The sequence below is a fragment of the Oncorhynchus keta genome, chromosome 15, assembly GCF_023373465.1.
Source record: "Oncorhynchus keta strain PuntledgeMale-10-30-2019 chromosome 15, Oket_V2, whole genome shotgun sequence".
Classification (NCBI taxonomy): domain Eukaryota; kingdom Metazoa; phylum Chordata; class Actinopteri; order Salmoniformes; family Salmonidae; genus Oncorhynchus; species Oncorhynchus keta.
In genome coordinates this window covers 27,757,212-27,779,463 of record NC_068435.1, presented here as the reverse complement: position 1 = coordinate 27,779,463, position 22,252 = coordinate 27,757,212, and the positions used below count along the sequence as shown (strand labels likewise).

The window sequence follows — 22,252 nt, the reverse complement described above, 5'->3', positions numbered from 1 at the left end:
GGAGTTCCGAGTTAACAGTTGTTTTGAGCAAGGCACAAGTGATGATTCATTGACAGCATGGCCAATGCTGAATGTTATAATTTTAAACTAGGAAAAGAGACCCTCAGTGTTGAATTTGCAATTTCCAACTTGTTGTGTAATATTTATGTCCAATGTCCGATGAGCACCGATTTTATCTATAATTTCTCTTAATTATTTCTCTTCATATGATTAGGATTAAAAAGGATTTGCCAGTAGATTGTTGACTTGATTCATGATGATGACTGCTAAAGTATGATGTTGACATGATCAGACCAAGCAAAAAAAGAAATGTCCCTTTTTCAGGACCCTGTCTTTCAAAGATAATTCGTAAAAATCGCAACCCCCCGAAAAAAAAAAAAAAATGAAATTCTACAAATGTAGGGCTCTAAATAGGTTCTGGATCACCACTGCCTGTCTTTTTTTCTAAAACAGATCTAAAACAAGTATCATTTATATTTACAATTCCCTTATCCAAACTAATTACTCATTTATATAGCTCCTTTCAATAGTTCTTATCAAGTTGTGAATTACAGTGCATGGAGAATACTGTTATTTCTATCAAAATAAATTAAGGAGATGTTTTTTCCATTTGGAACCAGTAGGTTCTTTCGACTTTATTCATGGTTTACTCTCGGGTAAAAGTGGTGGAATTATGAGGGAATTAAATCAAGGTCAGATTACAGCGTAATTATAAACACACCTCCACCACACCTTAATTTCTTAGATCTCCACCAGAACTAATAGCAGCTCAAGAGCATGCTATTCTCATGATTAAGTTCAAGTTCAGAATACGCAAAGAGAGAAAAGTGCATAAAAATGTAATGACATTCCATTTACACTCGTGTCGCATGGGCATAGAGCTGAGCCAGCAGTCTCTTAATAGTGCACTATAATTCCACACAGTCTGCCTGCACTATACTCTATTTCAGTAGATCTGTGTGTGCACTTTTTTTTACAGAGGCAATGCAATCCAAATCTCCCAGTCAATGCAGTAAAGATCTCCTTTCTCTACCACCATAACTTCAACTCCTACTGATGTATCACCACTGTAATGCATTTCTAAAAGCATAGTGGCCAGCTTAGTGGCCAACATGTCTTTATAATTTCAAAGACTTGGTCTGAAGACTAATGCTTAGCCCATTAGTTCAATGATTTAGATTGAAATCAAAGATCTTCAATGAGGTGATTTCTCAACCCAGTGGATGCTGTGTGGGATTTGATGATTGGATTGGGAAAAGTTACAGCTTATTCTTTCTTTCTTTCCCCTCGCCGCTTCGACGGCATCCTATATGAATGACAGCCAAAATCAATCAGTCATAGGCCTGTATTAACACATTAGAACTTTTCCAATCTGGTGATCTCGCTATATTCATCCACATCCAGGGACCACTTTCTTTAATCAAACACAACCCGGTCTTTAAACAAGCCAGGGGGAATCAATAGACTGCACTCTTTAAGTTCACAAACAGTTCAATCAGCAGCATACCACCCTGCATCCCACTGCTGGCTTGCTTCTGAAGCTAAGCAGCGTTGGTCCTGGTCAGTCTCTGGATGGGAGACCAGATACTGCTGGAGGTGCTGTTGGAGGGCCAGTAGGAGACACACTTTCCTCTGGTCTAAAAAAAAATATCCCAATTCTCAAGGCAGTGATTGGGGACATTCCCCTGTGTAGGGTGCTATCTTTCAGATGGGATGTTAAATGGGTGTCCTGATTCTCTGTGGTCACTGAAGATCCCATGACACTTATAGTAAGCATAGGGGTGTTAACCCTGGTCTCCTGGCTAAATTCCCAGTCTGGCCTTCATACCATCATAGTCACCTAATCATCCCCAGCTTACAATTGGCTCATTCATCTCCTCTCCCCTGTAACTATTCCCCAGGTCGTTGCTGTAAATGAGAATGTGTTCTCAGTCAACTTACCTGGTTAAATGAAGATGTGTTGTAAAATATGAATGTCTTAACAATAAATATAATGTATGCTACAATTAAATGTTGTCTGTGTCCAGGTAATTTTGTTACCCATGTGTGTGTACAGTCTACTTACATTAAATGGATGGAGTAGCCTCCTTCAAAATACCAGCAGTAGTTATTGGAAGCTGTGCACTGTCAATGACAAGAAGAAAACTAGTCATTGATTTATATTTGCTGGTATGAGATCAGAGGGCAAGTCAGAGGGAAAATTAAGTGTTCGGCATTTAAGTAGGAAACTTGTCAACCATGTGAATACCTTGTAGTTTTATTTCTCTGTGATGTGCCAGATGTGACCACCAAACAGGACTTGGTTGGCTTTTCATTAACACAAGTGATACAAAAATCACTTACTGTAAGCCAAGTTTATATTTGATGAACCAAACTTCTATTTCATGCAATTCTCTATGTTCAGAGGCCAACTCAAGATGATTGTGAACCGGTGACTGCAAAGTCCAGACCAGACCAGAACCCACTATGCACACATACAGTTCAATGCCACCTCTGTCAGACTCGGCCCAGCACCTAATGTATAACAAGCCTCTAAAATGAGATACTAGAGAAAAATAGTCTGTGGGCTCTCACTATTATCTGCTCTCACTAGACATAATCACACTATTCCCCAGTGTTATTTTCTATGGCTCTGGCTTCTATGATGATGAGACATCCATTTTTGTTTGATGTCCATCCATCACCATGTAAGGTATGTGTGAGCTGTGAGGTGAGCCGGCTAGCCTTGGCCTTTATTGGATGGGAGTAATTGTGAGAAACACTCCAGCCTAGATCTGCCAGGTGGATGTTTGTGTCCACGGTCAATTGCAGCATGTCCCTTCCATTTACACTCATGGCAAGGGGACAAAGCAGCCCCTGAGCAGGACTGGAGTCTGCTTTTGGTCATCAGCAGAGGAGCTGGGCTCACGAACAATACCACAAAGAGCTGTTTGTCACTGCTTCAGTTCTGTCACAATTAACAACGATTAGAAGAGGAAGAGATGCCTGTGTGTATGTGTGCGTGCAAATGAGTGAACTGTAGGTGTGTGTGAGTGCATGTCTGTTTGTATGTGCAGTCAGCTTTGTAAAATGGTATTGTGTGATCTATTTATTGGATGTTATTGGATGGAACCAAATGGTCTAGAGGCAAGACAAGGCCAAACTAATTGTGGTACATATGATATGATCCAGGCTGATGTAAATATGAGTCCAGTAAGACTTCAATGAATGGTGAGTTTTTCTAAATATTGTTTCATTTCAAGAATATAGATTTTAATACATTATATACAGAATATAATTCAATATACCACGGATTTATGTGACCTTACATAATTGCCTAGCGTTGATAGGCCTAAATAGTTCTCAATAGCCCACAACTTCTGCAGCAGCAGGGCGCATTGTTTTGTTGACTTTCAATAAACCCCAAGGCTATAATATTTCAGAGAACAACGAGACAGTTCTGAAGACCGTCATACCCAGGCCTAAACCTTTTAACGGAAACAAAAAGAGGACAACAATTATTCACTTTAACATTGAATTGAATTTCTGACTAAAAATATCAGACTCACCTCATCCACTAACCAAAACAGAAGTATGATTCCAAACAGAACTGGCATCATTCATGAAATGTCAACTTCGCTCACGGACAGTAGCCTCCACCTAAATACCGTGATAGTCCAAAATTAATCAGACATGTTTAGAAATCATTATATGTATGTATACACACACACACACACACACACACACACACACATATACACACACACATATACATATATATATATATACACACACACACACATATACATACATACATATACACATACATATTTCTCATGCAGGATGCTGCAATGCTTATTATTGATGGTTGCCTGCTTCTTTCATCGAGAATGTAACGGCAGAAACAAACAGGAAGATGATCAATCAAGCACACATTATATTAATAAGCACACCTATTAATATGGGAAACTGCAAATTATCAATTTTATTGCAAATTATACACAGTTACAATACACACATTATTAAAACATTCAGGCATTATAATTCAATATAATAGTACAATTCTCCCTCAAACTGTTAAATGTAATTTTCTCTACATATAAATGGCTAATAACACTAGTGACACCCAGTTAAAGTGGCCAAACTGCACTCACTGGGTAGTGAATACTTGTGTAATATTGTAGACATATACAGTGGGCTCCAAAATGACTGGCATCCCTGACTGGCAATGCACAAACAATGCTTAAACAAATATAAACAATATAATTATAGAGAAACTCAAAAGACCAACATGTGAGAAATACTGTACTTTATTAATGTTTCAATGGAACCAACCAAAATAATTGATCAATGTCCTCCAAATCAAGGTTTCACAATTAATGGCACCCTTAAAGATTATTGTAAATAACATCTACCAAAATTAAACCACAAATTAAATTCCACTTATTTAAGTTTATCTAAGCCCTAAGGAACTATATTGAGCCAATACATCACTTCCTGTTTCACTAGGGTATACAAATTAGGTAACACACATGCAATATCCCACTGTCATCCAACACCATGAAGAAAACAAAAGAACTGGTAGTTCAAAAGAGACAGGTGGTCGTAGACCTTCATAAATCTGGTAATGGCTACAAGACGATCCACAATTGATATACCACTGAGAATATACCACTGAGCACTGTCAGGGCAATTATTAGAACATTCAAAAGATATGGAACAGTTGAAAACCTCACGGGTAGAGGACGCAAATGCATTTTGCCCCCCAGGATGGTGAGAGAAGCAACAAAATCCCCAAGAATCACTGTGAAAGAATTGCAGGCCTTGGTGGAGTCTTTGGGTCACCAGGTTTCAAAGAGCACCATCAGACGCCACCTCCACATCCACAGGCTCTTTGGAAGGGTTGCCAGAAGAAAGACCATTCTGATCCCAAGACACAGACGCAAGTGCTTGGGGTTTGCCAAACGTCAATTAAATTATGACTGGAAGAAAGTGCTCTGGTCAGATGAGACCAAAATTGAACGCTTTGGTCAGATACAGCATTGGCATGTTTGGCGTCAAAACAGAGATGCCTACAAGGAGAGGCACCTCATACCCATGGTGAAATATGTAGGTGGGTCAGTGATGTTTTGGGGCTGTTTTAATTCCAGAGGTCCAGGGGCACTGGTTAAGATTGATGGCATAATGAATTCTACCAAGTATCAGGCAATTTTGGCTGACAATATGGTTGCCTCTGCCAGAAGGCTAGGACTTGGCCATGGTGGACTTTCCAACAAGACAATGACCTGAAACATACCTCAAGATCCACACAGAAATGGTTCTGTGACGACCAAATCAATGTTCTGCCATGGCCATCTCAGTGGCCGGACCTCAATCCAATGGAAAACTTGTGGGCTGAGTGGAAGAGGACAGTTGATAAGCGCAAACCCAAGAATGTGAAGGATCTGCATAGAGGAATGGTCCAAAATCACTCCAAATGTGTTCCTTAACCTTGTCAAACATTACAGGAAAAGACTCCATGCTGTTATCCTTGCCAGAGGTGGTTGCACTAAGTACTAAATGAGGAGTGCCAATAATTATGAAACCTTGATTTTGGTTAAATGTATTTTGTATTAAATAATTGAATGATTTTGGTTGGTTCCATTGAAACAATAATGTACAGTATTTCTCACATGTTGGTATTTTGAGTTTATCTATATAATTATATTGTTTATATTTTTTTAAGTATTGTTTGTGCATTGCCAGTCAGGGGTGCCAGTAATTTTGGAGCCCACTGTACATCATTATATGGGACTGGCATGAATGGATAACAATGGGAGGGAACAGAGCAGGCCAATGAACAAATTCAGTCTGTCAGCATCCTAGAATTAAGTAGAATACTTATTATGGTGAACAGCTAATTTTGAGATCCTTGCAATACTGGTTTGAAACAAAGAAAAAGGAAAGGAAGCGTATTGCGCAAACTACAACTAAGGGAACAAGCTAGTGAATGATTTAGTGCTAAAACCAGGGAAGCGGTGTGAAGTCATGATGCGGTCCAAAAGTTCCATCCCACCTGAACAGGCTGAAATTCCAGACATTACAAACACATCTAAATCAAGTTAACTGCAATGCCCCTGTAATATGTCCTCCGATTGATTTTTGAACTTGTACTGTTGAAAAGCAATATCCCATGTATAAATACAATAAAGTACACAAACTAAAGATTAGAAAGAGTAAAATAGTGTTTTTTAGACAACTGCAAACGTCAAGGAGTAGGGCAATCAAAGAGTCAGTCCGGTGGGAAGCCGTGATTTCATCTGCCTCTCCCTTTCTTGGGGAACAATAGGAGAAAGAGAACAAAAGAGGAAAGGCCCACCCCCCACTTGTGCAATGTCAGGACTTGCCTGGACCACCTATTGAGATATGCCTTTTGTTAAGTAAATCAGGTGTTAAATTAGGTAAAAAAGGAGGCTGGATTGCTACTTTAAAACAACTAAACAGATGTGTCAATTGCAGTCCACTGACAATGTTGCAGTTGCAGTGTAAATAACACACTTTCACTTGCCAAAGCTATCCGAGATACTATTTACCTGAGGTATCATACAAACACCCATTGTACGGTGTTAATGATTTAAACATGTAGACCGTCATTGTAAATAAGAATTTGTTCTTAACTGACATGCCTAGTTAATTAAAGGTTAAATAAAAAAATACAAATAAATCCATTGATCAGTATGTCACTGTTTTGCCTTACACTTCTGCCTGCACAACATGTCAATATTAAAATGTCATATGAGATAAGTAAAGCACAACAGCCAATGATAAAGCACCATGAGCTGTGATCAACCACAGGAATGTTACAGTACATTCAACTGTAATGTAGATTAACTTCAATAAGTAACAATGCAAACATCAAACTATATATCAACTGACCTTCCACCAATGTTAAGATGTGGTCTGTAGTAACAGCCTAACCCTAAAATAATAAGCCGACATGCCTTAGGCTGAGTTTACACAGGCAGCCCATTATCTCCCTCACCAACTTTAAGCGTCAGCTGTCAGAGCAGCTTACCGATCGCTGCAGATGTACACAGCCCATCTGTAAATAGCCCATCCAACCAACTACCTAACCTCATCCCCATATTTGTTTTTCTGCTCTTTTGCACACCAGTATTTCTACTTGCACCCTTGTCTCTCCCAAGTCCATATGAGAGTTGCAGCGATGAGACAAGACTAACTACTACCAATTGGGGAGAAATAAGGGGTGAAAAATACCCCAAAGAAGTATAATTCTGAAAAAGATCTGATGTGAAAAGATCTGATGTGATCGGTCAAACATTTCCTGGCTACCCAAACTCCTTGCTTAGGTCAAATTCTACAGTACGCCACACACACGGATGTTAGCTTCTTTTCTGCAATGAGTCAGGATCGGAGTACCTCCCCAGCCAGAACACATGTGGGTAAAGTGGCATTTTGAAAATGTGTCATTGGCTAGAGATGATCCAATCGCTTATTACTTTGTATTGTACAAAACCCCTCATTTTGACGTCACTACAAACGACTTCAATGACGGCAGTCTCAGACTGAAGTATATAGAGCAGTGGACGAATTTAGTTTGAGTCGTCAGGCTAGATCAAAAGACCAATTAGTGGAAAACATATCAGAATTGGGCTGCTGTGTAAATGCAGCCTCTGAAACCAATTTGTTTCTGAAACACATAAAATACCTTAACATTTCAAAGATGCGCTGAGCGTATGTCTACAGTACAGCATGTTACAGTAGCTTTACTGTAGAAGGTTTATGGATGGATCTTGTACGCTTGGACATCCACCAGTAGGTTAAGCGTTGCAAAATTCTGGAAAACCTGGGAATTTTGGGAAAGTTACTGTAATTTCACAACCCTTGGTAGGCTGCTGGGGCCCCTCGGTAGGCTGCTGGGGCCCCTCGGTAGGCTGCTAGTTTCTAGGTCTCCTGGGCTGAGCCCTGCAGGCTCAGCTGCTGGATGCGGTCAGCCAGCTCTAGACAGTGGAGGACCCTGCGGCGCTCTGCATGGAGCTGGTCACGGGGCACCTGGCCCAGCAGCTTCTGACTGAAGAGCACCAAGTCCTGCATAAAGATACCCACCGGCTCCCTGGTGGCTGGGGGCAGCTGGGTGATGGTGCATGAGTCAAAGCGGAAGTTGATGTCTTTGGCCCTAGACAGGCCGGGAGCCCACTCCTCAATCCACGTGAGAGGCCTGTAATAAATCCATAATAGAATAGATAGAGGGGTATAGTTAACCCAACGTTTCAGCGTGGACTACCAGTATTTCTAGATGTAATAAAGGCAATTAAGTTTTGTACTGGCAGAATAGCTAAGTTTGAGATGTTGTGAAAGGACTTATCTGATTTGTTTATTTGATTAATCCAATGGAGTAGAGAGTACATACTTCTGCTCTTTGGTTATGAGTTGAGCAGTCATCTTCATGTACTTGTTCTGCTGGTCTTCCTCCATGCTGGCAGCGGTGACAGACAGCTCTCCAAACAGATCGACCAGCCAGGTGAGCCGGGCGATGCCACTGAAAGCTGGAAAACCAAAGCCCGGCTTCAGAGGACCTCCTATTGTGAGACACACAGGAAAACTACAGTCAGAAGTGGTTGTAATGGGACATGTAATCCAATGGCTCATGTAAATCATCCTCTGCTCACATTATGCCCTTTGTATTGATTTTGTATTTCATCACATTCCGACAGTACATAAACTGGTGTGGTGCTGTTGCAGTATATGTCACCATTATGCATAAAATTAATGAACCATTGAAGTGAATATCCCAACAGATGTTACATTTAATTTTGCACTTGCTGCCTCCTACAGTTGAACTACGAAAACTGCCCTGACTCAAATTTAAGAGAAACTACTCCCTCTTACTCCTCCAGTCTCTCCACTAAGCTCCGACTTCCATTCTTGGTCAACAGGCAGCTGCTATAAAATACTGTCTGTCATCTGAGGTTATGTGAAGCGTGTGGAGTCGATAACTATGATTTATTATTCAATCATGGGTGCTTTAGGAGAAGTCCATTCATATGCATTCACTTGCCTCTTCCCCAGCTGCGAGGCTCTGATGAAATAGGACAGAGCTAGTCAACATCCCAAATGGCACCCTATTCCCTATGTAGCGCACTACTAATGACAAAACTAGCGCACTATGTAGGAAATACAGTACCATTTGACACACCTCTGGATTTCATCAACAACACCCTTCTGTATTTCACACCAGAGACCAGCCTGCCTGCCTCACTCCACAGGCAGGCTCTCTTTCACATCAAACCCAACACGTGTACTGTGGAGAATGAAAACACAACATTTCACAAGTCGCTTTGATGGGAGCCTTCATTACATCAAAAGCTCTGGAATTAAATATTCATCCCAAAGCCTGTTACCTGGATGATGCACATCAATTTGATACATGCTATGCAGTTAAGTTTCTGTAGCAAATATTGTATTTGAGGTGATGTCTGTATCAGTAGTGCTGGGGCCTTCGTGTATCACGGTTGTGTTTTCACCTGGGATTTGTGCTATATTCTCAATTCCAGTCTCCGTCTCACCTGTGAAGTGAAGGAATCCCTCCTCCAGCCTTTTCCCTGCTACGTCCTTCTTCAGCTGCTTGAAGTCAGCTGTCAGGAGTTCTATGTGCTCCTCATGCAGGACCACTCCTAGGAACATAGAAGACATAGAACTTTAAATACGTAGGTGATCAGTAGTTATTAAGATACACAGATCAGGGTTTCCATTAGCCTGTAATAGCCTGGCTTTTGGCCACCCCAAAAAATATGAAAAGCCCAAAAATAAAACTGGTTCCGGCCAATTGTCAGGGAGAAAAGAAAAAAAAATTGAATTGTGAAATAATGCTTTTTACATTTACATTTAAGTCATTTAGCAGACGCTCTTATCCAGAGCGACTTACAAATTGGTGCATTCACCTTATGACATCCAGTGGAACAGCCACTTTACAATAGTGCATCTAAATCTTTTAAGGGGGGGGGGGGGTGAGAAGGATTACTTTATCCTATCCTAGGTATTCCTTAAAGAGGTGGGGTTTCAGGTGTCTCCGGAAGGTGGTGATTGACTCCGCTGTCCTGGCGTCGTGAGGGAGTTTGTTCCACCATTGGGGGGCCAGAGCAGCGAACAGTTTTGACTGGGCTGAGCGGGAACTGTACTTCCTCAGTGGTAGGGAGGCGAGCAGGCCAGAGGTGGATGAACGCAGTGCCCTTGTTTGGGTGTAGGGCCTGATCAGAGCCGGGAGGTACTGAGGTGCCGTTCCCCTCACAGCTCCGTAGGCAAGCACCATGGTCTTGTAGCGGATGCGAGCTTCAACTGGAAGCCAGTGGAGAGAGCGGAGGAGCGGGGTGACGTGAGAGAACTTGGGAAGGTTGAACACCAGACGGGCTGCGCCGTTCTGGATGAGTTGTAGGGGTTTAATGGCACAGGCAGGGAGCCCAGCCAACAGCGAGTTGCAGTAATCCAGACGGGAGATGACAAGTGCCTGGATTAGGACCTGCGCCGCTTCCTGTGTGAGGCAGGGTCGTACTCTGCGGATGTTGTAGAAACTACGGCCCGCGGGCCGGATACGGCCCGTCAGCACATTTGGCCCGGCCCTCTGAACAATACCAGAGACGCTATCAAATTTTTTTCCTATTTGGCCTCCAGAAAAAAAATCCTAGGCCCGGCCCTGTCATAGAGAGAACGGAATAATGGCGAAAAGGTTAGGTAAGAGAAAAATTGATTCAGAATGCAGGGTATTTAACCTGCAGTGGACAAACGATTATTTTTTTGTTCAATGCAAAGAAAAGGCTGTTTGTCTCATCTGTCAAGAGACGGTGGCGGTATTCAAAGAATACAATCTTCGCCGACACTATGAATCCCGTCACAAAGACAAGTACGATAGCTTGCAAGGCCAAATACGAGCAGACAAACTCTCAAAGCTAAAAAGTGGACTACTATCTCAGCAGAATACATTTGTACGCCAAGCTCAGCTGAACCAGGCATCCGTTCGGGCCAGCTTTCGGGTTGCTAAACTGATAGCAAGAAGCGGTAAGCCTTTCACTGACGGAGAGTTTGTTAAGAAATGTATGGATGCTGTCGCGGAGGAGGTGTGTCCCGGGAAGAAAGATGCATTTAATGCCGTAAGTCTGTCGGCGAGTACAATCACCAGACGCGTTGAAGAAATCGGGAGTAATGTATATGCCCAGCTGCAGCAGAAGACGAAAGAATTTGACTTTTTTTCATTAGCACTGGATGAGAGCACGGACGTGCAAGACACAGCGCAACTGCTCATTTTTATTCGTGGAGTTAGCGCAAACTTTGAGATATGCGAGGAGCTGGCAGCCCTCCAAAGTCTCAAAGGGACTACAACGGGAGAGGATGGTCCTTCTGTAGCTCAGTTGGTAGAGCATGGCGCTTGTAACGCCAGGGTAGTGGGTTCGATTCCCGGGACCACCCATACGTCGAATGTATGCACACATGACTGTAAGTCGCTTTGGATAAAAGCGTCTGCTAAATGGCATATATTATTATTATTATTATTAGGATATTTTTGACAAAGTGTGCCAAACCATGGAGAAGTTGGACCTGGACTGGTCAAAGCTAGCTAGCATCACGACTGACGGGGCTCCTAGCATGGTGGGCGAAACTCGCGGTCTAATAGGACGCATGAACCGGGAGTTGGAAAAAGGGGTCTCACCGCCCCGCTACGAGTCCACTGCCTAATTCACCAGCAAGCACTGTGCTGCAAAGTGTTGACGTGGGATTCTGTAATGAAGGTTGTGGTGTCGTGCATAAACTTCATCAGAGCAAAGGGACTTAAACACAGGCAGTTCCAAGAATTCCTGTCTGAACTGGAGTCTACGCACGGAGATGTGCTGTACTACACAGAGGTCCGATGGCTGAGCCGGGGCAGAGTTGAGGCGTTTTTACGAGCTGCTACCCGAAATTAACACATTTCTTCATTTAAAAGACAAAACGGTCCCAGAGCTGATCGACCCAGAATGTAAATGGCACCTCGCATTTTTAACAGACGTGACAGAAATACTTAACAGCCTTAACTTGCAGCTACAAGGCGAGGGGAAACTCATTTGCGACATGTATTCACACATAAAAGCATTTGAGGTGAAATTAGCGCTGCTTTTGGAACAAGTGAAAAAGCGCAACTTCGTCCATCTTCCTGCTACCCAAAACCTGTCGACAGAGAACCCAGCGGTCCCGTTCCCAGCTGAAAAGTGCGTGGAAGCACTGGAAATGCTGAAGGCGGAGTTCGGTGTGCGATTCAGTGAACTACATGTTCATGCAAAAGAAATCCGTCTTTTTCAGAACCCCGTTGTTGCCGACATTGATGAAGCCCAGCCTTCATATCAGTTTGAGTTGGCTGAGTTACAGAACTGTGATGTTCTGAAAGACGCATTCAAGCCCAACAGTCTCATTGACTTCTATGCCGCCCTCCCAAACGACACATATCCAAACATCAAAAAACACGCAATGAAAATGTCCACAGTTTTTGGCAGCACGTATATCTGCGAGAAAACCTTTTCTCGCATGAAACTGCTGAAAACCCCGATGAGATCAAGATTGACAGATGAACATTTGCATCAGTGCTTGAGACTGGCTGTAACTAGAATGGAACCTGATATTCAACTTCTCACCAGCCAGATGCAGGCCCACAGTTCACATTGATGAACATACGTAAGCTCACTTTTCTGACTTGAATGAGTCATTCTGAGCATAAACAAATATAATCATAATAAAATCTACTGGGATAAAATCCATCTTTACAACCATACTGGTAGTGAAATGTATTGTGCTGTGTAGGTGCTGTATCACTTAGTTCAGTTTCTCAACCTGCTTCTTTTGTGGTTTTCACAGGGAAGTTGATGAGAGAGAGCTGCAAACAGCGGTGTCTACAAGCCTACTGGAACCTACAAAAGGATTATAAGGAAGGAACACAAGAACTTTAAGAGACTGCTCATATGTGTCAGAGAGATTCTGCTCTGACAACTGAGCTGAACTTTTATCTGTTAAGATTGTGCATGGCACGACAGAAAGTTAATGTTCCATGGCTTTTTTTCTATGAAGAACCCAGAGAGAGTTATTTAGTTATTATTTATTTCCTGTTTTTTCTGTGAAGAACTCAGAGAGGGTTATTTAGTTATTATTTATTTCATTAATAGTGTTATTATTTGTTTCCTGACTTTTTTTCTGTAAAGAACCTGGAAAGGGTTATTTGGTTATGTGTGGCTTTCTGGAAAACAATACATTTTTTAAGCTCCCCTACGATCGTCACACTTTTTCTGTTACAAACTGACACCGGCCCCCCATCAGAGAAGGGAAAAGTTATGTGGCCCTCACAGGAAAAAGTTTGGGGACCCCTGTTGTAGAGCATGAACCTACAGGAACGGGCCACCGCCTTGATGTTAGTTGAGAACAACAGGGTGTTGTCCAGGATCACGCCAAGGTTCTTAGCGCTCTGGGAGGAGGACACAATGGAGTTGTCAACCGTGATGGCGAGATCATGGAACGGGCAGTCCTTCCCCGGGAGGAAGAGCAGCTCCGTCTTGCCGAGGTTCAGCTTGAGGTGGTGATCCGTCATCCACACTGATATGTCTGCCAGACATGCAGAGATGCGATTCGCCACCTGGTCATCAGAAGGGGGAAAGGAGAAGATGAATTATGTGTCGTCTGCATAGCAATGATAGGAGAGACCATGTGAGGTTATGACAGAGCCAAGTGACTTGGTGTATAGCGAGAATAGGAGAGGGCCTAGAACAGAGCCCTGGGGGACACCAGTGGTGAGAGCGCGTGGTGAGGAGACAGATTCTCACCACGCCACCTGGTAGGAGCGACCTGTCAGGTAGGACGCAATCCAAGCGTGGGCCGCGCCGGAGATGCCCAACTCGGAGAGGGTGGAGAGGAGGATCTGATGGTTCACAGTATCGAAGGAAGCCGATAGGTCGAGAAGGATGAGAGCAGAGGAGAGAGAGTTAGCTTTAGCAGTGCGGAGCGCCTCCGTGATACAGAGAAGAGCAGTCTCAGTTGAATGACTAGTCTTGAAACCTGACTGATTTGGATCAAGAAGGTCATTCTGAGAGAGATAGCGGGAGAGCTGGCCAAGGACGGCACGTTCAAGAGTTTTGGAGAGAAAAGAAAGAAGGGATACTGGTCTGTAGTTGTTGACATCGGAGGGATCGAGTGTAGGTTTTTTCAGAAGGGGTGCAACTCTCGCTCTCTTGAAGACGGAAGGGACGTAGCCAGCGGTCAGGGATGAGTTGATGAGCGAGGTGAGGTAAGGGAGAAGGTCTCCGGAAATGGTCTGGAGAAGAGAGGAGGGGATAGGGTCAAGCGGGCAGGTTGTTGGGCGGCCGGCCGTCACAAGACGCGAGATTTCATCTGGAGAGAGAGCGGAGAAAGAGGTCAGAGCACAGGGTAGGGTAGTGTGAGCAGAACCAGCGGTGTCGTTTGACTTAGCAAACGAGGATCGGATGTCGTCGACCTTCTTTTCAAAATGGTTGACGAAGTCATCTGCAGAGAGGGAGGAGGGGGGAGGATTCAGGAGGGAGGAGAAGGTGGCAAAGAGCTTCCTAGGGTTAGAGGCAGATGCTTGGAATTTAGAGTGGTAGAAAGTGGCTTTAGCAGCAGAGACAGAGGAGGAAAATGTAGAGAGGAGGGAGTGAAAGGATGCCAGGTCCGCAGGGAGGCGAGTTTTCCTCCATTTCCGCTCGGCTGCCCGGAGCCCTGTTCTGTGAGCTCGCAATGAGTCGTCGAGCCACGGAGCGGGAGGGGAGGACCGAGCCGGCCTGGAGGATAAGGGACATAGAGAGTCAAAGGATGCAGAAAGGGAGGAGAGGAGGGTTGAGGAGGCAGAATCAGGAGATAGGTTGGAGAAGGTTTGAGCAGAGGGAAGAGATGATAGGATGGAAGAGGAGAGAGTAGCGGGGGAGAGAGAGCGAAGGTTGGGATGGCGCGATACCATCCGAGTAGGGGCAGTGTGGGAAGTGTTGGATGAGAGCGAGAGGGAAAAGGATACAAGGTAGTGGTCGGAGACTTGGAGGGGAGTTGCAATGAGGTTAGTGGAATAACAGCATCTAGTAAAGATGAGGTCGAGCGTATTGCCTGCCTTGTGAGTAGGGGGAAGGTGAGAGGGTGAGGTCAAAAGAGGAGAGGAGTGGAAAGAAGGAGGCAGAGAGGAATGAGTCAAAGGTAGACGTGGGGAGGTTAAAGTCGCCCAGAACTGTGAGAGGTGAGCCGTCCTCAGGAAAGGAGCTTATCAAGGCATCAAGCTCATTGATGAACTCTCCGAGGGGACCTGGAGGGCGATAAATGATAAGGATGTTAAGCTTGAAAGGGCTGGTAACTGTGACAGCATGAAATTCAAAGGAGGCGATAGACAGATGGGTAAGGGGAGAAAGAGAGAATGACCACTTGGGAGAGATGAGGATCCCGGTGCCACCACCCCGCTGACCAGAAGCTCTCGGGGTGTGCGAGAACACGTGGGCGGACGAAGAGAGAGCAGTAGGAGTAGCAGTGTTATCTGTGGTGATCCATGTTTCCGTCAGTGCCAAGAAGTCGAGGGACTGGAGGGAGGCATAGGCTGAGATGAACTCTGCCTTGTTGGCCGCAGATCGGCAGTTCCAGAGGCTACCGGAGACCTGGAACTCCACGTGGGTCGTGCGCGCTGGTACCACCAAATTAGGGTGGCCGTGGCCACGCGGTGTGGAGCGTTTGTATGGTCTGTGAAGAGAGGAGAGAACAGGTATAGACAGACACATAGTTGACAGGCTACAGAAGAGGCTACGCTAATGCAAGGAGATTGGAATGACAAGTGGACTACACGTCTCGAATGTTCAGAAAGTTAAGCTTACGTAGCAAGAATCTTATTGACTAAAATGATTAAAATGATACAGTACTGCTGAAGTAGGCTAGCTGGCAGTGGCTGCGTTGTTGACTTTGTAGGCTAGCTGGCAGTGGCTGCGTTGTTGACACTACACTAATCAAGTCGTTCCGTTGAGTGTAATAGTTTCTACAGTGCTGCTATTCGGGGGCTAGCTGGCTAGCTAGCAGTGTTGATTACGTTACGTTGCGTTAAAAGAACGACAATAGCTGGCTAGCTAACCTAGAAAATCGCTCTAGACTACACAATTATCTTTGATACACAGACGGCTATGTAGCTAGCTATGTAGCTAGCTACGATCAAACAAATCAAACCGTTGTGCTATAATGAAATGAAATGAAAATGTGATACTACTTTTTTATACTATTCAATTGATAAAAAATACCAGTCGATGTAAATACATTTAACCAGTCATGCTTATTGGTAAATGGTTATCGCAGACAGCATACAAATACAGAGCCTAGCTTAAGCAGAAAAATCTGTCAGACAGCACAAGAGCTGCTGCTACAGCTCCTGCTTCTGCTGGAGTGAAATGTGCTTTTATAAGCCCAATCATTGTGCAACAATAATACATTGAAATTGTATGTTAAAAACAGTTTTGATGGTCGTGATTAAAAAGAGCTACTATTTTTATTTCTCAACTGGTAATTGAAGCGCGCCTCCCATTCGTCATTCATGTGCAACGGTAGGCAGGCTTCAGCACGTCACACTTTACAATGTGAGCTGGTGGTAGTATGCATTTTGAAAACTTAATTGTGTGAAACCTGAATGTTTTACTTCATGTTATGAGGCATGTTTTACCTTGCTTCAAAGTAACCTAGCCAAAATCTAATTTCAATGCCATTGAAACCATTATGTTCAATTGGCTTTCAAATAAACTTTCTTTCATTGTCCAGTGAGTTGTATGTACAGTGTAAAAATGATTTACCATCATCTAAATGTGATTTCTGTCATTCTGAGCACCGTGTGTAGACGCCCTAATCTTGTTACACACCCAATGCATATGGGGCCATTAAATTCCTCAAATGTCCTGTCAATTAAAATGCTGCCGATCAAATGTCCGGCGTCACATTTTCCAAACGGAAACCCTGACACAGATACACGTCTACTACATCATCATGACCATGTCATCAAGACTTCACCATGTCTTCTCTATAAAATATCTTCTAATGATTCTGTCCAACTCACCTTTTTCCTGAGCCAGGTCCCAGAGGTCCACAGCAGTCTTGTGTGTCATGGCCATTGGATATTCCACACAGACGTGCTTCCCAGCTTCCAGAAACATCCTATGGTCCGTTAAGACATGCAACATAGTATAGGAGAAATGTTTTTTACAGTATCCAAGAAGGGTGTCCAAGAGACAGCGCTTGAACAGAACATAAATTCCATTTCAAGGACTGTCCTGTACTAGGGAGTTGCACAACTCAAATGTAACTTTGTAAACCAAACTGACCAGCAAGGGCTCCCGAGTGGCGCAGCGGTCTAAGGTGCTGCATCTCAGTGCTAGATGCGTTACTACAGACCTGGTTCGATTCCAGGCTGTATCACAACCAGCCCGTGATTGGGAGTCCCATAGGGCGGCGCACAATCGGCCCAGCATCGTTAGGGTTAAGCCGTCATTGTAAATAAGAATTTGTTCTTAACTGATGTGCCTAGTAAATAAAGTTGAAATAAAAATATTATATAAAAAAAAATAAGAGCCCAATGTTTCAACAACCCATCGTGTTCAGAGTTGGGAAAACTTCACATTGACCGCTCTTCAAACTTCTTGTAACTTTCTCAAAATTTTCCTTCAAATTAAATTGACAAAAAATAAGACAATGAAGTATCCTCTATGAAAAAGCTGTTCTCAATAACATTTCATGGCTTTTTTCCCTTTACAGTATGAAGGGCAGTACCTGCTGTTCCATTTAGACAATTAGCCTGGAACTGTCTACCAGTGAAACATGATGGCCATGTTCTAAACACCCTCATTAACCAGCCTAAAATAACTCTCCATTCTTTAATAGCCCATCTCTGCCTCTCTGTACACTCTGTACATTTAGCAGTGAGAGGGAGAGTAAAAACCATAATTTCAGTGCGTTTACGCTACAGTTCGCAGTCATAAAGAGAGCCATTAGAGAGCTGTAGCCTTGGTGGTCCTCTCCAGGGTTTGAGTGGTGTACATCAAAACAGCTACACTGAAATGTTTCTTACAGAAGAAATATGAAATGCATTTGCAGCATAAGCATGGTAGCAATTAAAAGGGTTTTTGAAAAATTAAAGGAGAGTCGCACACTCTAGGAGCTCAGAAGCAACAATTTAATAACCAACGTTTCGACAGACAAGCTGTTTTCATTGGGGTATAATGAAAAACACTGCGGGGTGACTAGTTTATATAGTGTCAAAGGACACACACAGGTGTCTAATCATGGCCAGGCGTGGCCTGATATCATTGGTTAATTCTCATATATTAAAATAGCATTCAAAAAACATAAATTAATAGCATAAGATCACAGATACAATAAGCCTACGAACATTTACCATAGCAAAATCACAATAATGGCTTCAGATCAAAGTCTACGTTGAGACCGAAGGGAGCAAGAGTCTTTAAATTAAAGATCCAGACAGCCTCTCGTTTTAACAATAATTTGTCGAGGTCACCCCCTCTCCTAGGGAGGGTGACATGTTTGATGCCAATATAACGTAGGGACAAAATCGAATGGTTTGCTCCCAAAAAAGTTGGCTTCAATTGGGTAAGTCGAGTTTTTGCATGGTGCTACGATGCTCCGAGATTCATACTTTTAATTCTCACTTTGTTTTACCCACATCATTTTTTACAAGGACAAGTTAGAAGATAAATAACTGCCTTAGTGGAGCATGTGATAACACCTTTGATTGGGATCTGTTTCCCTGTTTGGGGGTGTTTGAAGGATCTATATTTATAAGTGCCATTGCATTGAGCACAGCCATTACACTGGTAGTTTCCATCCAGTAGGGGCGCAAATAGACGTTGTGCAGGGATATCTTGGGGTGGTAAATCAGAGTTTACCAGTTGATCTCTGAGATTTCTGCCCCGCGAGAATATGACCAAGGGAGGGTCCGAAAACACATTACCGATACTGTCATCGGATCTTAGAATGTGGCAATGTTTGTGAACGATTCCCTTAATTCAGAGCACTTTGAATAGCAGGTAGTTAGAACACAATAATTCTTCTTTTTGTGAGACTGAACTTGAAAAGGTCATGTCTTGTTTTATTTTGAATTTTCTCAATGGCAGTGTTAATCTGACCATTTTTGTACCCCCTCTCCTTGAATTTTCTTTGCGTCTCAGCCATATTTCTGTCGAAATCTGATTGTTTTTTTGCAAATTCTTTTGATTCGACAGAATTGGCTGTAGGGCGAACTGTTTTTCAAGGGAAGTGGGTGACAAAAATGAAAAGGGAACAGTTTGAAAATGGTAAAATTATTAGACTAAAGGTCCAGCTTGAATCCAAACATTACACTATTGATTTTATGTGGATTTTACATGTAATACAACATTGAATTTACTGTGTCACAATATGTCTCAATGTTGTATAATATATAGCTTATATACTAGAGCTGTTAAATCTAATCAAATTTTATTGGTCACATACACATATTTAGCTGATGTTATTACAGGTGTAGCGAAATGCTTGTGTTCCTAGCTCCAACAGTTTGTCTGAGGGTTTAGTAAATGGGCCAGGTTCAATGAATGGTTAATTAACGTACAGTTTTTACACCGAGATGGAGCCTCAGAGGACTAAGAAAGGAAACAGTGTAACTGAGGATTGATACAGACAATATACGTGTTCGGGTGCTGACTCCTAGTGGTGATTTGTAACATGGTGAAAATATAGCTCTTGTGTAAGAGCATTTCAGAGAGAAACAAAACGGATAAAGGGATAGCTAGACAATTACCACAGAGGACTATAATAGACATATGGGGTCATTGAGAGAGAGAGAAAGCGTTTTACCTGATGTTTTCCTCGTGGGCAGCGTTTTCGGTGCACACGAAAGCCACCTTTATGTCGTCCCGGCTCAGGGCATCTTCAACAGTGATTTGTTTCACTCCCTGCTGCTCCTCCAGAATCCTCCTATGGGAAGACAGCACCAGAGTCATATTCACTACGGGAAAAATGCTTTGAAATAGTCACAGGGTTTGCTACAGTATGCACGACCCAGCTGCTGACTGTGACGACAGTGACTATATATCTATTTCGTATGTGCAATGCAAAGTTAATTGCACTGCACATATAATAAATAAGCACTAAAATCAAGTTTTTTTTTCAGTGTGTGAATTTTACCATTGTTTTTTAACACCCATTGTTCCTGCCAAAACCAGCACATGGACCTAGACACACTGCTGTGCACAGTGTGTCCAAAAAACAATGAGATGAGTCTTGGTACCTCACCTGGATATGAAACCTTTGACACTGAGCTTCTCAGCTGCGCTGGAGGGCAGAGGGGCTAGCATGTCCCTGATCCTCACAAAGCCTGCCGTCCCAATGCCAACCACCACTGAACCAAACATGTCTGACTGCAAAGAGACAGAGTCAGAGCTTATCAACTATGCACTCTGCATAAAGACCCAAGACCAGTTCTGGACAGAGATTCTCAGGAACACAGCAATGTTTTTCTGTATAGTTTTGCTAGTTAAAAAATATGGCAACTGCCATCAATGGAGAATTTAACGATTCAAAATATTTATATGAATTAACTAAATAAATCTGTATTAAAACTGTTGGATCTGTCTGAATTTACAGAAGTGAAACATGGTTGTTGGGAAGGAAATGGTTAGAAAGAAAACACCATGTTTCACTTCTGTAAATTCAGACAGATCCAACAGTTTTAATACAGATTTATTTAGTTAATTCATATAAATATTTTGAATCGTTAAATTCTCCATTGATGGCAGTTGCTATATTTTTTAACTAGCAAAACTATACAGAAAAACATTGCTGTGTTCCTGAGAATCTCTGTCCAGAACGTGTCTTGGGTCTTTACGCAGAGTGCACAGTTGATAAGCTCTTCACTTCCTATCAGTCAGAAAATGGTGCAGTGTCAGAAGTGCACTAGCTATTATGGCTGGGATGCACTGTGGGTGCTGATCATTACAAATACACATCAAATGAACCCTCAGGTCTCCAATGCCTTACACAAAGTAACTTGAAACTAGACCAATGACCAGGAAATTCATAATTGACATAATAATGATAAGTATATGATCTAACATGACATCAACAATATTGCATTGCAGGTAACAATGCTGTCCTCGTTGAATGAGTAGCTAGTTCCGTACTGAATTGAAACTGGTTTACATTCAAGCTTGATTTCCTTACCTACCCTTTTCTGAATTGCCTTTGAAGACTCTTGTCTCGTTGAAGTGAATAATATGCTTATGTTAAACAAAGTAATCGACGCTCTTGCCGGGGTGATATAACTTTCATAACCGGCTCACGTGTTTGTTTTTTTGACTGCTTGCGTGTGACGTCCATAGAACGCGGTGATTGGTGAATCAAGTCTACTCACGTGATGGACATCTCGTCGGAAGTTATGTGGTTAGATTTTTGTTGTTGTTAAAAAAACAAATACAGACCTGCTATGACACTAGGTAATGATGATATTTTCGTTTCTTTACATATATTGTTCACGAATGTTTATATGTATGTGTTTCTGTTCAAGCTAAATTTGTGATGGTTTATGCAACAATATATGGCGACTCCCATGGCACACGAATGTTCTCAGTCTAACTAAGGGTGTTATCACATGGTCCCTTACAGACAATTTTTGTGAACTCGGTGCGGTTGGTTTATTTTTTTTGCAGTGTGAACACTAAAGGAACTCAGACCCCGAAACGAGCCTAAATTGAGAACATCACGAGAGGTTGTCTGAGTTCGGTTGGCATGAATTCCGCGGTCCGGTTCCCTTTTTTAGGACACTGTGAACACAAAACTACCCAGGTTCTTTTGTCATTATTCCCGCACTACACTGCTGCAACAACATTAACCCCTGCCATAGCCCCTCACATTAGTGCCACAAAATTCAGATTTTAGTCCAGATTATTTGTTTGCAATATGTGATCTATAGGCTAAGAGAGCTTCATTAACTGTTAATTCGATTGTGGGGTTTGAATAGTGTGAGAAGACGACAACATGTTTGGTAAGAATCATAACATAGGGTACAAAATATATACTAGCTCTTAAAGGGGCAGTAGCCAAAATTGGGTGTACAATTGTCAATTACAGCATTATTTAATCTGCAGTTATTCTGTTACCGATAATATTTACATGTTAATAGTATCTTCTGATTACAATTATGTCTCACTTTTTAAATAAATGCAATATATTAGCTTCCAAAATGTAAGTAGGTATA

At 42.6% G+C, this 22,252-nt stretch overlaps 1 protein-coding gene and 1 long non-coding RNA gene across 3 annotated transcripts in view; one reads left to right on the top strand and one right to left on the bottom strand.

Moving 5' to 3' along the window:
- Positions 1–3,935: 3,935 nt before the first annotated feature.
- On the bottom strand, positions 3,936–21,369 carry LOC118394717 (biliverdin reductase A-like). 2 transcript variants are annotated; one of them, XM_035788195.2, is made up of 7 exons: positions 21,220–21,369; positions 20,293–20,417; positions 19,855–19,974; positions 17,066–17,163; positions 9,546–9,653; positions 8,390–8,558; positions 3,936–8,197 (listed from the first exon to the last, which is right to left on the bottom strand). In XM_035788195.2, exons 2-7 carry the CDS (start codon positions 20,409–20,411, stop codon positions 7,924–7,926), a joined length of 888 nt encoding a protein of 295 aa, XP_035644088.1. In that variant the 5' UTR covers positions 20,412–20,417; positions 21,220–21,369; the 3' UTR covers positions 3,936–7,923. The 2 variants fall into 2 exon arrangements, with proteins under 2 accessions (XP_035644088.1, XP_035644086.1); XM_035788193.2 differs by having other exon boundaries at positions 21,224–21,361.
- LOC118394718 (uncharacterized) overlaps positions 21,370–22,252 on the top strand; it is a 12,601-nt gene continuing 11,718 nt past the window's right edge. Inside the window, exon 1 of the long non-coding RNA XR_004827807.2 lies at positions 21,370–21,491. This is a non-coding gene — a long non-coding RNA (uncharacterized LOC118394718). The remainder of the gene's footprint in view (positions 21,492–22,252) is intronic.

Excerpts from the sequence above, each read along its gene's own strand:
- LOC118394717 (XM_035788195.2), bottom strand. The coding sequence starts at position 20,411 with ATGTTTGGTTCAGTGGTGGTTGGCATTGGGACGGCAGGCTTTGTGAGG. Across the intron at positions 9,654-17,065 it reads GGACCTGGCTCAGGAAAAAG|GAGTGGTCCTGCATGAGGAG; the intron begins GTGAGTTGGACA and ends CTATGTTCCTAG. Across the intron at positions 8,198-8,389 it reads CTCATAACCAAAGAGCAGAA|GCCTCTCACGTGGATTGAGG; the intron begins GTATGTACTCTC and ends GATTTATTACAG.